This window comes from Rhea americana, unplaced genomic scaffold (genome assembly GCF_003343005.1).
Source record: "Rhea americana isolate MKP2758 unplaced genomic scaffold, rheAme1 scaffold_203, whole genome shotgun sequence".
NCBI classification, from domain to species: Eukaryota; Metazoa; Chordata; class Aves; order Rheiformes; family Rheidae; genus Rhea; species Rhea americana.
In genome coordinates this window covers 786,647-804,430 of record NW_028186184.1, presented here as the reverse complement: position 1 = coordinate 804,430, position 17,784 = coordinate 786,647, and the positions used below count along the sequence as shown (strand labels likewise).

The window sequence follows — 17,784 nt, the reverse complement described above, 5'->3', positions numbered from 1 at the left end:
GGGCTCAAACTCTGAGTGAGCTGCCTCTAGCAATTATCTTCACAAGTATGTGGCTTTTTTGGCTACCACATCCTTGCTCCTTCAGGTACTGCCACCATTACTTATAAAACAGATTCTCTACCTTTGTCTCAGCTGCATGCTCACATAACGCACAGTAACAAACAGCTACATCTCCAGTCACTCAAATGCTGAATCATCAAAGCTGATCTCCAGCCAGGTACAATAAAGTTGAAAGCTATTCTTGGAAATGCTGAGGAAAGACTATGAACAATTCTCTAAAATCTCTCTCTGTCCTGGTGCAGGAAACCAGTTTTTAATGGGGAAGCAGAGTCTGAGCAGAGCAGATATGCAGAGAACAATCCAGTTGCCATCAGAAAAAAAACGTATTACCTATGCAAGTGTGCTGCAAAGGGAGAGTAAAAACAACAGGAGAAGTTGAGGAGGGAGGACAAACAGAACACTGGAGGGAGGAGATGAGCACAGCGACTCTGCGTTCTCYACTCCAGCGTTTGTGTCCTGACCCGTCCTTTCCGGTGCGCACGTCCGTGACCCTTTTAGCTGGGGGAAGAGAGAGTGACTGAAGGTCCAGTTGTCATTCTCTGCCATTTTCTTGATTCAGCTCACTGGCACGTAGCTCAACTGTACTCTGAGGGACAAGGCACYGAACACCTGTAAGGCACGGGCAGCCCCGAAGGATCTGCCAGGGGCGCGGTGGCAGAACTGCACCTCCCGGCTCGGTCCAGCGCCCTGGCAGACCAGCACAGAGTTACACTGGGGCATGAGGACCATCTCAGACCACTCAGCAGCGTTTCTGTCCTGTGAGCTGCTGCTCCACAACACATGCTTGTAAATATTAGCAGGAGATGCCAAGTCACAGAGAACAGCTATTCACATGGCTTCTACAGTATTTCAAATATTTATATGCTATTTTATAGGAACAAATAATGCACAAATCACTTCCATGATACAATACCAGACATCTACAATGCTAAAAAGTAATGCTTAGGAAGAGCATGGCGTTATTCTCATTTCAACCTAACAATAACTTTTTGGGTTAAACACAGCAACTCATTAYAGCTCAAAATAGGAGTTCCCTCTTTTTCATACCGCCAGAGTAATTGATGGTCAGAGGCTAGTGGCTGCAGAAATAATACCTCCCCCGTCTGTTCATCTATCACCTTTTCTAAAGCTGAAAAAATTCATTAAGATTGCTGGGCTGTTAATCCCCATCATCAGTAAATGCATTTCTGGGATGTCTTTCTCCTCCAGCATCAGTCAAAGACTAGCTTGCCTCTTTAGCTAGAAATTTCTGTGAAATTCAAACATCTCCGTGTTTCTCTATATGCCTGCTAAGCCTAATGACAGGGTCCCCTGTGGTTTCAGCAGTCTGTCTCAACTAACGAGCATTTGTTGTAAGCATGTTCTTGTCAATTCATACYCTGCTATCAGATTCACAATGGTTGATTTCACCGCACTTCTGAGCAGAGATACGCATCTTCAATAATTTTCTCAAATTCAGACAAAGATTGTGACAGTGCATTATTTTGCATATGTTGCATGATACATGATGTTCCAGGTCACGATTACATTAAACATTAGGCGCAGACCAGTTTTCACATGCTTCTCTATATAACTCCTGTTTGATCCAGGTCTTTGCAAGGAACAATAATCATGACTTATATTACCAGGAAAGAAATCCACTTGACGTTTATTAATGCCATATTGCACCCTACTATATTTAAATGTTTCTCAGGAGCCGTGGCATTCCAGAGAAGGCCTTAGCTACTAGCTTGCAGAAAAAGAGGAGCTTCACCTTCCCAAAGGAAGTAAGTCAAGCTCAGCACTTCTGCTCAGCAAACAGGCCCGTGCAACAGAGACAGCAAGTACCAGTTTTCTTTTTTCTTTTTTTAAACTGATTGTATCGTTAACTAGTGGGAATAAACTACTGCTGAAAGACCCTTCAGCGTCTCACATTAGCAGAGAAAAGACCAGGTGCTGAGAAATACAGTAAAACAAAAACCTTTGAATTAGCATGTAAATTACCAGTACAAYGCAAAGAATCACTGCTGTCATCCACTTGTCAAAATATGGACAAATTATCCACATTTCCCTAATCTCGCAGAGTGAGGGCAAAGGCAGATGGGGCATTTTATAAGCATAAAACAACAAAGGAACCTCGCCTGCCATATGGTAGATAAACCTCACTCTTTACACCAGTGAGTGAATGGAGACATAGGTGGCTTGCCCAGCGCTCAAAATCACGCGACAAGAGGAACAGCTGAGGAGAAGTATTCACTCTTAGCACCTTAGGAGCTGCAAATCCCTAAGCCTCCTACATATGCCCTGGAGAACAACAGATTCTCTAGCAGAGGATTCAGAATTAACAGATTCCTGCACTGAACTGCTGTCCCAGCCCAAATGGGATCTTCCTCATAGTGAAAATTCCTGTCTTGTCCATTCGTTCAGTTTTACATTAAATGTGAATAATATAAGCTGGAGAACAAGGAAAGAAGGTAAAAAACTGACCAAAAATTGGCAGTGAAATTCATCTACCAAAACAGAAAAACAAAACAAAACAAACAAACAAAACCCCAGAATGCCTGGAATGCATTACCTTAAAAATGGTGCTCATACCTTAAAAAACTAACCAAACAAAAACACCTCCCCAATACTATTTTTGAAATATCTTCCAAACATTACTGCAGCAAATGTAAATACGCTGTCCCAGCTACTGCAGGCGTAAGGATAAGAAATGCCATCTGCCTAATATCATTAACTTTAGGTGAGTAAAGGGCATTTCAAAATGCTAAGCGTGCAATGCTGATTCACTCCCCCTCAAGTGACTTGACCTCTTTAATTACATTGTCAATTATGGTAACGCAAAGCTGGACCAATCACTGACACTTCACCTAATAAATAAAAATCTGCTTATAATGGATTTACCATGGAGACTCTTCAAATTCATATGGCAAATCCAGGGAGAGCATTTCCATTAATTGATGCCTTTTTACATCCCACTCTTTTCAATCATTCTAGTGCGAATAGGATCTCCTGCGTACAAATGGCCCAGAATATTTGGTGATGGCCCACCTACAGACACTGCACATAGCCCCCACCAAAGGAGGCAGCTCCTACTCCCCTGAGAAGTGTGTGTAGCCCTTGAACAGCTGGCCACGATTCCCCCACAGCTCTAGGCATGTGGAAGGCTGGGAGAGAGAGAGGACAGACCCAGGGTCACTCAGTGCATGGCATTAGCCAGCTGCATGCCCTCCATGTGGTGCACTTCTCTGTGCAGCCCGCAGGGGAAACAACACAATAGTAACTTCCCAGGAGAGCAGTCGTCCTTCTTGTCGGCAACAGATTGTTTTACTCCCTCTCGTCCCCCTGTGAGGCATCTAACGATTCGACGTGGACGATGGGGCACCCTGCATTGGCTGCCGCAGTGTGATACCGGTCAGTCATCATAAACCCTATGCTGCTTCTCCTCTGTCTGCACGTTCTGGCTGTATGTTGTCAGAGGACAGGCACTCATGAGACAGCCAGTGAAGAGTAAGTATTTCAGAAGAAATTTTCAAAACCTAAAGACTTTGGATAACCCATCCTAATGAGATACCACGAGCTGATTTCAGAGTATAGATGCTCACATCTTTCTAAAAGTAAACTTGCTTCAAGCTGTCTAAATTGGGCATATACACAGAAACAATCAAAATACTCCCAAAGCAACAGAAACAAAAACAAAAGAAGTCCCCCCCCCCCAGTTCAAAGGATATCTGTGCCATCTATTAAAGGCTCAGTCTTTGCTTTATGTTCCTAACTCTATAACGTGAGAGAAGATGAGTTGATAAAAAGCATGTGCTAGCTTATCACTTCACTCATTGCGTTTCTTGCTGAAGCATTCACCTTTCTTCCCATCTTCCATGTAACTGCCTATTTTGAGAGTTTTTTCCTTGTGCTTAATGAAAAACGATGCAGGGCTGGGGGAAGTGTGCAAAGTCTTTCAGTGTGTGAGGATGCGGAAGTTCCCCAGCACTCCTCCTAGCACAGGCAGACAGAGGGCAGAAAAACCAAGCCCCATCCATAAATGTTAACACGTTTGTAATCCTACAGCATTCATCAAATAAATGAGGCAGGTTCCCATCCAATTTCTTGGGTGTTTAATGCAATGCACTTTTAAGGAAACGAATCTCTACAAAAAACAAATGATGAAAAAAATACCATGGTGCACTCCATACGCCATCATTCCCTAAAGAGGCTATAAATAGCCATGAATACCATAAATAGGAATCAGGACTGGGTGCTGCTGCAGGGATAAGGTTGTATTGGTGCAAAAGTGGGAAGACTTACACCCACCGTATCTGATAGCTTGAAGAATTCTGAAGTCTATTGCAGAAGCCCTTTCAGATCTATGCTTCCACCTTTCTAAGAAAGCTTGTTTCAACTTTAATCTACTGCAAATAACTTTCCAATACAGGAAAATAGGAGAGAGAAGTACTTGTATCATAAGTGCACGTCTGTTTCTACAAGAAAACAGTACATGAACTAATAAAAGCTGCACTATATTGTGATCACCACTAATATCTTGATCTTAAGCTTGCAATTTCCTCAACTTAGAATTCCTATTCTAATTCTATCTGATGAGCAGTTTGAAACAATGTCCAACAATTTCCCAAACATTATAAAATACTCCAGGAATACCAGATGTCCTGTCAGACTGAAAGCTTCCTTTGTACAGCTGGAGTTGGAAACTTTACGGACAATAATATCTGACAAAACTGTGCCTTCTTGTAGAGAGAACACAATGCAGCATATCCTGTTTCATTATGGTGGAGGAATTTTACACAATGCTTCACAGTTCTTATAACAACCTCACTAACAACAATTTTTTTAAAATGTTATCTTAATGTCTAATTTGTTGAGCCATCTTAATTCATTACTAAAACCTTGGATTCTTGTCTGTGCTGGCTAAAGATGTGGCTGACATTCTTAATCACTAACAGCCTGCACTCTGTATTCCTGCCCCTGGCCAGAGCGCTGGGCATGCAGGGCTGACGCAGAGAAGATCAAGAAGGATTTTAATGCATCTATATGTAATAGGCTGCTCAACCACTGCTAACTGTTTCACAGTGTCATAATATCTGAACTCAAATGCTTTTAAAAGCTCTGAACTGTCAAAAGCAAATTAAGGAGATTGCCTGTGAAAATGTGTAATGCTTCAGGCTTCAATAATTTGCTTTTAGTATGATATTGCTTGAATCTTAAAACAGATCTTGAAGATGTAAGGATAAAGGAATTACGGCTGACTATTTTCCTATGCCTACTTTCAGCCCAGGTAGAAGAGTGAACTACAGTGCAGATGAGACTACAGCCTACTTTGCAAGTGTAATAGGAACAGACTTTGTCCAGCTGGACATGGTCATTAATTAGGTGTAGTCAATAGTTATGAAAGGTGGCTAAAAGCAGAAGAATCGTATCAGCTGAAGAGAAACCAGGAGAGAAAATTAGCCAGCTAACTTTTTCTCACTAAATGACAGGAAAGATTTGTAGTCTTCACAACAGACTGGAAAGTGGTTTACATCCCAGCAATGTGAAAAGACAATCTTTAGGCACAACTGGAAGTTAAAGAATATTAGTAGTTCAGCTCTGGAAGAACAGTTCTCAAGCAAATTTTAAGAAACCCTCTTAGGAGGATGTTCAAAATACTCCAAGYAGTGAATATACCTACAGCACTCTCACAAAAGCAGGACCATGCCTGGTCTCACAGGCATGCTATACTGTTCAAGTTACTACTGCCAAGATCACCAAAGGAGCTAATGTTCTTAGGCTTGCATGCTTCAGAAGTTCTCTGACCATTTTTAAGCTGAAAACGAGCCAGGTAATAAGCAGCACATTGAACTGTCTGATGGGGTGATAACCAAGGGGAGTTTTTACACGTATAATAATCATTGAAAGGATGGTAAGCCTGCTGTAAAGACAGACTTTAATAAGACTTGCAGATTTGTTCTAGCTCAGAGGCACGGATAGGGACATGCAGACCACATTCCCCAGATGTTCTGTATCAACTCACAGAAAGGGAATTTATTAACAAAACCAAAATTGTGGCAGGATCTAAATGTACGAAAGCCAAGAAACTCCACATGACATTGTTTACTCTATACTGGCAAACCTTTAATGGTAGTTAAGAGCTTACCCAGGAAAAATACTCAGCAAGGAATGGTCCAGTTTCTTACAGAAGAGATTTTTAAAATACAGCAGCAATCTATTGCATATATATCACTTTCCTACAGTGATGAGCTGGCTGTTCTACAAGACAGACCATAGCTTTGCATCACTAGGACCTTTCAACTGGATATGGTTACGTCTGTGAATTAACAAACTTGCGGATATTTTTTCCCCTCCAGGAAATTTAAATTCAAAAAAAATCAGTAAGTTAGCTGCAAATACAGTGGTGYGGAGGAGTGGAAGAGGTTGGAGACTTGCAATCAGTACTGCCCAGGTCTCTAGACCACCAGCCAGGCATCAGAGCACTCACAGAAACATTACACCATGTTCAACTGTTTACTGTCAAGTCCTGTACTCTGCTGGTAGACACAAATACCTCTCTCCCCTCATATCCACTTTCATTTAAAACAAAAAGTTGTACTTCTTTGAGAGTTGTACGGGATACAGCAAGTCATCCCTTGAGAACCATCTGTGAGCACATGAAGGATGCTAAAGGAAAGAGATGCTTAACTCATGGAAGTAGACACACCTTCTGGAAGACTAATAAAAACTTGAGCTATCTGAAATAGCTCTCAATTCCTACGTATCTTTTCAGAGAAAGCAACTCCCAAATCATACCAAACAAGTTAAGTCCATGAGGACTGGCAGTGAGGGAGTGCTTCCTCCTCTATGCTTAAGCATTTGTATCTCATCTTAGTTCTTCATGTTCTAGCTCTTCTAATTCCTCTCAAACCCTTAAAATGTGCAAGAACATGTGAACACAAGAAAGTACAAGAAATTGTAACACACGAATTTGAGAAATTGAGAGATGTCAAAGAGGAGACTGAACAGTGAATTGGATGGAGCTGCTCTTTAATACACACTACTACCCATAATGTCAAAACTCTTGAAGTTCACTATGGCATGTGAACTTGTAAGAATTTGCATAACATTTAAAGGAGGGGAAAACATACAACGGAACACATTAAACTAGACAATAACTATTTTCAGATGGACCAAAGACATTGTCTTTAAGACTTAGGGGAACTCTTGGACATGTGGAAACATATTTGACCAAGACAACTGTTTTCAAACTGCATTAATTGTGCCCCATAGAAGGCAGGGAGGGGAGGTGGGGAAACATCAGCCACTAGCACGATCTAACTGTTAGACAGAAAAGAAGTAAGACTTGATTTTTAAACAGAAATTGTACAGACAAGCTAGCCTTAATAAAAGCACAGTTAAGTTAAACACACTTAATAAAGTCACGAGTATTTTTATTAACAGGTAATATCCCACAATATCTTAATGAATTATGGAGAGCTGAGACTTGTTTCCAGCTAAATCAAGGCTAACTTTGCCCTTTTGCCTAAGGAGAAAAATATCTAAGCATTTTGCAACATTTCTTGAAGAAAAAAAAAAACATGCTCAAATGCTGCTCTTAGCAGAGAAACTGTGTATATGACTCTGATGACATATTTCAGCAAAATGTTTATGTTTACATTTTTCAACCAGCTCAGTCAAAAACGCCTCTTTCAAAAGCTAATACCTGGCATAGTTGCCTGGAATAGATTTCTAAACAAGCATGTAGATGTACTGTACCTTCTGTATGGACGTCAGGGAGCATGTCAGTGGGATGCTGCACTACAGCTGATCTCCTGTATACCATGTGAATTCTTCCCTTTTCCTCATCCATTTGCTTTCCTCTTTCCAAAGGCTCAATGAAGTATTCATCCTGATCAGTTCTTATCATTCCAGCCTGTTGAGGAGAGAGAAAGCATACAAATGCATCAAGAGTCTACAGACCTGGCCTCATGCTTCCAGAACAAACAAACAAAAACATCACGATAGGTGAAGTATAAAAAAAGCATATTACTGTACCATAAAAATCAAATTACCACTGGGTTTCTTTTGCAAGGCCTTCTGCCAGGTACGATATCCCTCTGCATTCTGAGGATTTTGATCTAGGCTGAAGATAGTGTTCAAAGACATTAAGAAAAGATCATGTCTATGTATGAGATCGATTACTCCATCAAGAACACAACTGAGAGCAAAGTCATTTAGGAGTCTGTCATTTTTATGTTAATTTAAGTGTGGCATGCTGAGCACTGCTTACTGCAGCGCTCTGCAAATCCTTAACTTGCCTGTATTCTGAACCACTTACATGCTCAGGCCCTTCATTATTAAAATCAGTAGAAGCCATATACTTAAACAAGTACACACAGTTTAGTCCTGTAACTACGTAGCTATTGACAATTCTTTAAAACTCTTTATGTCTTCCTCCTGAAAAAAAGGCCATGCAACAGGTTCACAAACCAGGCAGATTTATCCTGATGCTTACTACAATTAAACTCACCAGAATATGTCACACTGCGTATGTCCAATTTAAGGGAAAAAGAGACTCRTGCTCAGGAGAAAAAAATTCTCTGCTGACACTTGAACATAAATCACAGGAAATAATGGTGAAGAAATCTGGCAATACACTCAAGGAAACAGTCACTTGAAAAGCCCCTAGTGAAGGCCTTCAGTTCTGAAACTGCCCTCAAGTCTAAGGGCACAAGACTATACTCTTTCTGACACAGGTAGTGCAAGAACATCATATGGGGGACAAACAGACATAGCATATTTGAAAATACTGGAAAAAGAAACACAGCAGTATATGTATTTGGAGGAATCTGTAAGTTCTCATCAAATGTATTCAAATACATGTAAAATGCAGCAGTGGAACCACTGATAAGTATTATGCACCTGACTTTCCTTTTATAAAACGCTCTTCTCCCTCTTCATGCAGTACGACCATTTCACCTGCAAACAGCTAAATTACAAGCATACAAACAGAGGGGTGGTTACCAGGCACTTCCTGCCGTCACCAGAGCTCTGTGACTTGGATGCCTGGCCTGTCATTTCGGGAGACGGATGGAGACAACCAGCAGGCATGCTGCGTGCAGGAGCCCCCCCTGCACAGCCACCGCCGAGGCTCTGGCYCTGCCCACGCTAGCGGGGACAAGCTGCGTGAGAATGGAGAAACACCCCCACTGCCTGCCTACAGCACGGTATGACTTCGGCAAAAGTCCCATCCTGCAGTCAACGCTTGTGCTCTGCTCAGCTAAAAACAAAGGTACTGCTCTCACGCCTAAATCACCCCGGTGCATCCTTCTGCATCAGTTAATCAGGGCAGTGTTAGAGACAGTCTTGTATGTAATTCATGCTGTATGTACTTAATGTACAGTTGTCACTTGCTACTCTGCCATGCCAAACAAAACGTTATGGTGACTTTTTAAAGTGTTAAAAATAAAATCTGGCTGTAGCTAGCCCTGATGTACCTCCTCAAAAGCTGGAAGTCAATCTAAAACAAAGTGTTTTATCAACAAAATGGCATTCCAGTCTTGGATGGTCTTGCAACAGTTTACTATCAGTTGAGTGATGCATTTGTTTTCATTAACAATTATTCATCCGCTGATGAAACTATGGAAGCTAAAGGCTTGACTAGGAGTCTAGTTTCTTTTATGCTGCATAAAGGGTCTCCAAGAAGCCATAGCTGTGGCCAGAAACTCCTGCATAAGGCCTTGTAAGAGCATGTTGACAGTGGGGGCCACAGAGATTTTGGATCTCAGAATCTGAATGCATGACACAGTCACGATACACATGCAAAGGACCTCCGGGGCTCTCCCAGCCCATGAGGGCTAGTTACAGTTCCAATCCCGTACTCCAGCTTTGAATGCCATCAAACTCATTTACAACAGTGCTAAACAGATCTTCTTTGGGAACAAATGGATGTTATTATAGTCTAGACACAAATCATTTGTCAAATATAAGAATTCAAAATTGTGAAGGTCTAAGATAGAGTTTTTTAAAAAAGTATTTTAATCAAAATATCCAAGAAAAAGAATCACAAACAGTATTTCACCATTAGCTTTCCATCCTCCAGCTGTTTTCTTACATCTAATCATCTTTCCAGTTAACATGTTTCTTCAAATATTAAACTAAATAAATATAAATACTACATTTTCTCCTTTGTTTTCACTACCCAAACTGCAGTAATAACTGAGATTTTTGGCTGGAATAACTCAAGTTAGCAGTACAAATCAGTTTTGCATGTGGCTACCACACATTATTAGATCGGGAATTACAAGTCCCTTTGCATGCTTATAGCTTGTTTGCTTGCCATTTTTCTAAGCAAAAGTGAGTTTTGTACCCACAGTTGTTACGTTACTGGTGTAAGACCTTATCTTGGCATACAGTTTTTGTGTAAATAACCCATTTTCTGTGAAGCTATTTGCCTATGACTTGAAAGTAGCTCTATTCAAGTAGCACACTATTCACTAGCAAAGCCTGGCTTCATTTTCCAGCTTTAACGTATGCTTTTTTCTTTTCTGCGCTAAATCTACAAAAAAGAAAGGAGCCCACAATTTTATTTCTGAGAATGGGTGTGTCTTTCTGTGAAAGGCATGTAAGAAYAATTTGCAAGCATCAAATACAATTTCACTTTTACAATCCCCCCTAAAACATTTCAACAGACCTAACACATTCCACTCTCCTTAAACTGTAACTCCTTATCTATACCTCAGAAGATTCCTCCTAACTTCACAAATACTGATAACCCTTCCTTATAAATAGCAGACATAAATAGTTGCTATTGTAGAAGTCTAATTACTAAATAAGAGGACAATACCAAAGCGAACATGTCACTTCACCTAATCATGCTAAACTAATCTCATGGTTCCCATGAAAAAATGCAAATTTAAGAAGTATAAAAATCAAGATAAATGGCAAAGATTCAAGGTGACTTGCCATGCAAATATACCTGGCAAAACAGGCCAGCATCTACATCTACAAAGCATGCTCTATCCTAGCTTGTTACTGCCTGGCACGATTACTGCAGCACACATCCGATTTTTCTTTAGAGGATGCACAGTACTCTTCGCCTTGGCTCACATCTGGAATTACAGACAGCTAATGCAGCATTTGCAATTTAGAGTTAACAACGCAATCCTAATCAAACAGTTTTTATCATTATAACCCCTTCCTTGTATTCCAGTGCCAAGCTACCAGTGTGCTCCCAATCTCATAGCTGATGATAAATTTGTTACTGAACAACTAAAGCAAACGGCAATAGAAGCTGACTCCGTAAGCAGTCCAATCTTTACAGCTCCTTTTCTCCTAGCTAGAACCCACTTCAGAGATTATACCTTATACTGACCTATTTTTTTCTACAGCTTTTATGGCTGATTATTTATACCAACATAGGGTGCATCTCTACCTTTTCTTCAGCTTTATGGAAGCGGTTACATCTGCTGATTTCAGTGGATTTAATCTCTTTAGAGGTGTAAGTGCAGAATTTCAAATAAATGTGCCTCAAATAATCTCTCAGCAAAATTTGCAAACAGAGCTGAAGGACTGGATTTCCAACAGGCCTTCATCAACATGGGGTTCCTGGAGAACTCTGTATCCAGCAGATCCAACATGAGACCAATGATCTGACTTTCAGAACAAATAACAACCTCCCTCTGGCACAGCAGACAAGTTGATTAAAAACACACAGTGATTAAATAACTCACACAGACTGAAGGCAGCACGCACAGATCCTTTACCAAACACAGTGATGTGCTGTTTAGAGGAACAGCGTTCCCCAAACTTCCAAGAGAGAAATGAAGAACTATAGTGGAGACCAGGCCATTATGGCTTTGTAGTAAAAAGACAAACCTAAAGGGCTGAAGAGGTAAAAAATGTACAGGGGTCAAAAAAAGCATCAGTTACACTAACAGCAAGATATTTTTACTCAGCATGATTTCTCACTTGTTTTCTTCCTCAACCTTTCCACATCTTTCAGCCTTGTTTTACTTTTTGCTTTATTTGTAGAATGGATTGTTTCACTCATGTGAAAATCAAATACATTTCTGCATGCTTTTGAATAATTAATTTGTACATACTTTTGAGGTACTCACCCTTGCTTTGCTTTTACAGCAAACAGTACAAATATTAATATGGTGTCTGACACTCATATATGAGTAAAAATTAATATAGCAGCATTATGTTACACAGCACATTCTAAAGGACAGCAGACAAATTTTTTTAAGTACCCAAATTAGTTTCTTTTTAGTGGAAAATGAAACGTACAATCAACAGGAACAGTTTTGCTCCCTGTTACCAGTCTACTGTCAAGTGTGAATGTAGAACCCAAGCTTTATTTCCCTTCTGAAACTTTTTTCCTGGATTTCAGCAATAAAAAGAATGTGACATTTTTCAAATGAATGGAGAAAGAGAGTCTTGGGTTTATACAGCYCACTCATAAGCAGTTATCAAATTTTCAGTGGAATCATCGCTGTAAACTCTACTGTCAACCCAGCATTTTCTTCCCTCATTAGCCAATGAGAAAAGCAAGCAGGTGTTTAGAGCACATATTTTTAAAGAGTCACTTGGAGAAAAGACTGCAGTGGATTTTAAGAAAGATGTAGTGGATTTTTTTTATTACGTTTGTGGAGCAATACAGGAAAGCATAGTCTGAAATCTTGGGAGGCTATTAATTTTACTACTTTTATAAATTAACAATGTTCAGTATTTCCATCAACTGAAAGATGCTTCTGTGAACTTTATCCAGAATTGCCCTTGTATGTCTTAAAACATAAAAACAAGAATACAACAAAACTACAAAAAGCCAAAAGAATTCTTAGTGACACAGTGAGTGAGAAGGCCTGGAAATAAACCCATCTGTTCTCAGCGCTATTTCAACCTCAACTGAGACTCTGGGGAAGTGGATTAAGTTCTCAGCTTTCCTGCAGACACACTTCTCCCAGTTTTAAAACGGCAGACGGGACCCCTCACTGAAGGGTGTTCTAGGGGAAAGCTGCTGAAGTTCTGTTAACACCCTTTGTGTACCCTCCTTGCTGCCTAACATCTGTAATTTTATCTTTTAATTAACTCACTACCACTTATGCATTYCATCCTTGCAACTCCTCTTGCCTGCTTCAGTCCAGAAGTAAGGGTGCAGAGTAAACTGAAGGAAAGTCTCTCCACTGAATAAAACAGGAGCAGGAACAGGTCCTATCTGAAGTTGTAATAAAAGATAYCTAAGAGTAAAGTAAATCATGTCTGGCACATACAGCACACTTGTAAGAATTTATTATCAGAAACTATACCRATAAACACAAAACCTGGAAAACTGTTTTTTTCAAATGCAAAAAAACAGAGACAATAAAAATAAGGGAATTACAAATGATACAAAGCCTTGAGAAAACAACCTACAAGGGCACATTAAACTAAGAAATCACTTACTGAGCCAAAATCAACAGCTTTTAAGGGGGGAACATGATTCTGTATAAATATGCATAGGGTATTGGCTGCAAGAGAGGAAAGAAACATTCATTCAGAGGAATACAACAGAGAACTGTGGAGTGACGATTAAGAATGGACACATTTAACTTTAATATCTGAGTAAACATTATGGGTGGGATTTTCAAAAGTATTTTAGGAAGTTAAATGCCCCATTTCTAGTGCTTTTCAGTGAGGGCAGGTTGTTCAGTCCTCACSTGTGTTTTGAAAAGTCCACCCTCAAACGTCAGAAAGTGAAAGAGGTTGTTTAGCAAGGCAGCAGAGTCACAGTAACTGCCATAACCAAAGCAAGCACTGCCAATACTTGCCACAAAGAGCCACCCGAGGGTAAGAAATATTTTGGCTGTTTGAAATATTGTTTTGAAATATTTTTGGCTGTCTATGGTGCATTTATTTTACCAAAGAAACCTATGGCAGAGTATCGCTAAGTTACCTACCATCTCACACTGAATAATAAAGAAGTCRGTTAATGCTCTCACCTTTTGGTGCCGGCATCCATTGCCCACTTCTGTTGGCAAGTAAATTCTGTTTTTTCCCCACTTACTGTCCTCTCGTGCTCTGGATGTGATCCCCACAAAAAGTGCAAGCTACACTGTTTTCTTATGCTAATCCCTCCACAAAATACTCCTTTTTTTTCTAATTGCCTATGAAAAAAGCTTGACAAAAGTYAGGTTTCTGAAGTGCTGAGACCTCTATCTACTGCAGTCATCAATATTGTCTTCCTGTCCCATCTGTGTCTGTTTCCTCCTGTCTCATACTTAAATCTATAAGCTCTTCAAAGCAGGGGYTTTGTGTTTTATAGCATGTAGCACAGTAGGACACTTGATCCATYGACAGATACTGGCATAATCCAAATACACCACAGGCATGTTGGCAAAATGAAATGAAGCATTACATGTATTTATATCCATATACAAATACTTGAAAAGAACATGGAATCTTTAACGGGAACTACTAAAATGATATAATGAAAACGACTAAAGAAGCCTAYTTCTAGATTAGATCAGAGTATGCATGCTATACTAGCAGCATCTGTTGGATCTTTAACTACATCAAAGTGTACTAGTTTAAAGCTAAAGGAATTGCAACTACAGAGCTTTCAGTCATGTCAGCACAAAACGGGGGTAAGTACAAGGAGCCCGGCTCCAGGAGAGCCTAGCACCAACTCACGACTTCCTCACCTCGTGCAGCGGTGGCCCTGGCAGGGCCCGAGGGAAGAGCGCAGCAAGCAGTGCGCATGCACAGTGAGCTTCCCCCGGCCAGACCACCAGCGTTATGCTTCAGTGAAAAGGGCTCAAAGCTGGGGGCAGGGGGAGGGGGGGAGTCCGCACCAGGCAAGGCTACAGCTGCGAGAAGTCTTCCGTTCTTCGGCTGGGGCTGTGAAGGCTCAGGATGCATTTCCCCAACGCTACTTGTAAACAGTAGCGACTTGAAACCGAAGCCACTTGTGCTCATACTCCTCCCTGCTCCAGCAGTGAGGATTACATCTGCACACCGGTATCATTATCCCAATTAACTCTACACACTTCCTATCACAAGTTTGTGCTGCCTGTTTTCATATCACTAAATGCATACTTTCAAGAAGAGCGACAGAATTGTAGCAATTAAAGGCAATAAATGCATGGTATGGCAATAATTTTCAGAGAAAACAGCTTTCATCCAAATGTTTCTGTACCTCTACTATCATTGTAATCAATGCATGTGCTCACTTTCACAAGATTTCAGTTGGTATCCATATTTTGAAAGCCCTGGAGCCAAGTGCATTTTTTAAAGTCCTTATGAATATACCACAGAGAAGATAATATATCATAATATAATTATGTTCTTAAATTGTCCTTAGTGCTATATTACTATACAGAAATAATTTTTAAAACGTTCATATGCTACTCAGGGGAACTGAGGTGTTAATTAGTAGCTGTTTCTCCTAAGCCAGCTTTGAATGGTGAGAGAACTGAGCATGAAAGGCCGCCTTAAGCAAACTAGAAATACAATTTTAAAATATYTACACATTGTGAGATGGTAACTCCCAGACCAATGTGGCATACATGGGAACAAAGTGTAAAGACATAAAGACTAAGAGCAGCTTTGTTGCCAGTTGCTTTTTCTTTCTCTCCCTCAAATATCTTAATTTTTCACTTAGAGAAGAAAGATCATATCCAAAATGTCCTTCCCAAGGAGAAGCTGTTGCTCCCATCTCATCCTGCTCACTGTACTTCACTAAAACTTCACTAAAAAATCCTTTGTCTCCAAATTGTTCCAGACTGAAAACCTCTACTTATTCTTTTTTCTTTCTCTTATTTATTTAAGTTTGTACTTTCTCCCTCCCAGTTAGAAACCAGGAGAAATATGTAAGCACTCTCCTGGCAGTTAATTGGAATTACTTATTTAGCAAAGTCTTTCACAAATTGAGGACAAACAGCACTGCACTGAACAAGATACGCCAGGTTGGAGTTGGCTCTGCAAGTTGGCATTCAAATACTTGCTCCACAGTGTACTCGGTGCTTAAAATGAGTCTTCAATGGATAAACATCAAATGCCACTCTCTTCTGACAATATTAAGTGCACAAATACACCACACACCATGCTGATTAGCTTTGTATTCCCCCACACAAGTTCAGCTCTTAGACTAAATGCCGTATTTGTCTGTTTTCAGTGGCTTTTATGAAGACACAGAGCCATCGTGCTACACTGAATATGATGACTAAGGAGACAACGACCTTCACGGCATCCTGAAGTCAAACGTTTACCTATCTGATGTAGCTTTCATGCAGCTAACCATTATATAGGCTTTTAGTCGAAGAGTTGCTGCTCCACCTGAATACACATTACAGGCCTGCTTTTACTGTACCCATGGTACAAAACTTAACAATTTTAAAAAATGTCAGTCATCCAATGCATAATTGATTTAGCTGCACCTTGAGGGATATGTGATCAATAGAGCTTCACTGCATTCCCCAACATGGGAATTTTCATTTATATTACAGCCATCTTTTATGCAGCTTAAGATACTGACTCCCTTCTGTAATATAAAGAGTAATTTGGAAATACCACATTCTGTGCTTTTACTGTGAAGAAATAGTAGAGGCTAAAAGTTTGCAAAATTGAAATTTAAGATCAAATTCGAGGCTCTGCATTCTTTTCTAAATGAAGCAGGTTGTCAATAATAGAAGAAGCAGATTAGCAAGCAGGCTGGAGTTTGCTTGGCAGAAGGAGGTTGCCTGTGTGAAGTCAGGCAACAGAATAGGCACTGATAGGAAACCAAGAGCAAAATATCAGCAAAAAGCACAGGGATCTGAGAATATAAAACCACCTTCCCTCTTGAAGAAAGTTCCAACTYTGAGTCCTTCACAGCACACAGGTGCTGACAAATAAGCAATAAAAACAAGCTGTTCRGTTGTATTCTACCGAGAAGGGAAGTCAAAATGACAGGGACGTAATAGCTCTCACCAGAGAACGTCCAGTGTTTGAAACTCATCCAGCTCTGTTTGCCAGTGTGTATTCTTTAACCCAGTAAACTGATGTTTGACACCGGCAATGGGTAGCCCCTATCAGTTAGCAGACTGTCTGGTAATTGCCTGYGGTGACACCGGTACAGCTCATGATGTTTCAGGAGGTTGACTCTCTTTGCAAAGTACTCCAACAGCTCTGCTGTTTGAATTCTGGCTGATTTTATGAAACGGGCTGTACCACTCCCCGCACTGCGTGTGGGAGCAGGCACGGGTGAAAGGGCCAGGACAGTTGCTTTCCAACCYAACGACAACTAAGAATCCACTGGGAAAGGAGAAAACTGCCTGCACAAGGCAGTCACCCTCTGTTTTAGAGGAGAGGCTATGTTTAGGGTTATGAACCTGCTTACTTTAGAAGGATCTAACCTAAACCCAATAACTTCAACCTAATAGTGAGGAAATAGGGGAACACACAGCCAAGTTTTGCTGTAAGAGGTACTCTAACGCCTTCAATGCCCATGACCGTTCAGACCAACTGTCATCGTGCAGTCTGCGAATGACGGGACTACGGCTGCACAAGGTCAGGAAGGCAAGGCCCCAAAACATAGGTCTATGAAGTTGCATCATTGACCGTTCTCTACATTTATATGACAACTACAAAGGAGCGGAGCTTGCATGTGAAGAGGAGATGARCACGCTTAGAAAGAAGTTCCTCCACCATCTTGGTATCTGACCTTAGAAAGAAAGAAAGAAACTCTCCTCTCTTGCAACAAAGACACTGCCTCTCAGACTASGTATTAGCCATAGGCTT

General features: G+C 40.6%; 1 protein-coding gene across 1 annotated transcript in view; it reads right to left on the bottom strand.

Annotated features, from left to right (window-relative positions):
• Positions 1–17,784, bottom strand: part of ADAMTS3 (ADAM metallopeptidase with thrombospondin type 1 motif 3) — a 137,337-nt gene that overhangs the window by 84,966 nt on the left and 34,587 nt on the right. The window contains exon 4 of the mRNA XM_085304138.1: positions 7,801–7,957. Within this exon, the coding sequence (XP_085160264.1) occupies positions 7,801–7,957 (157 nt within the window). The remainder of the gene's footprint in view (positions 1–7,800; positions 7,958–17,784) is intronic.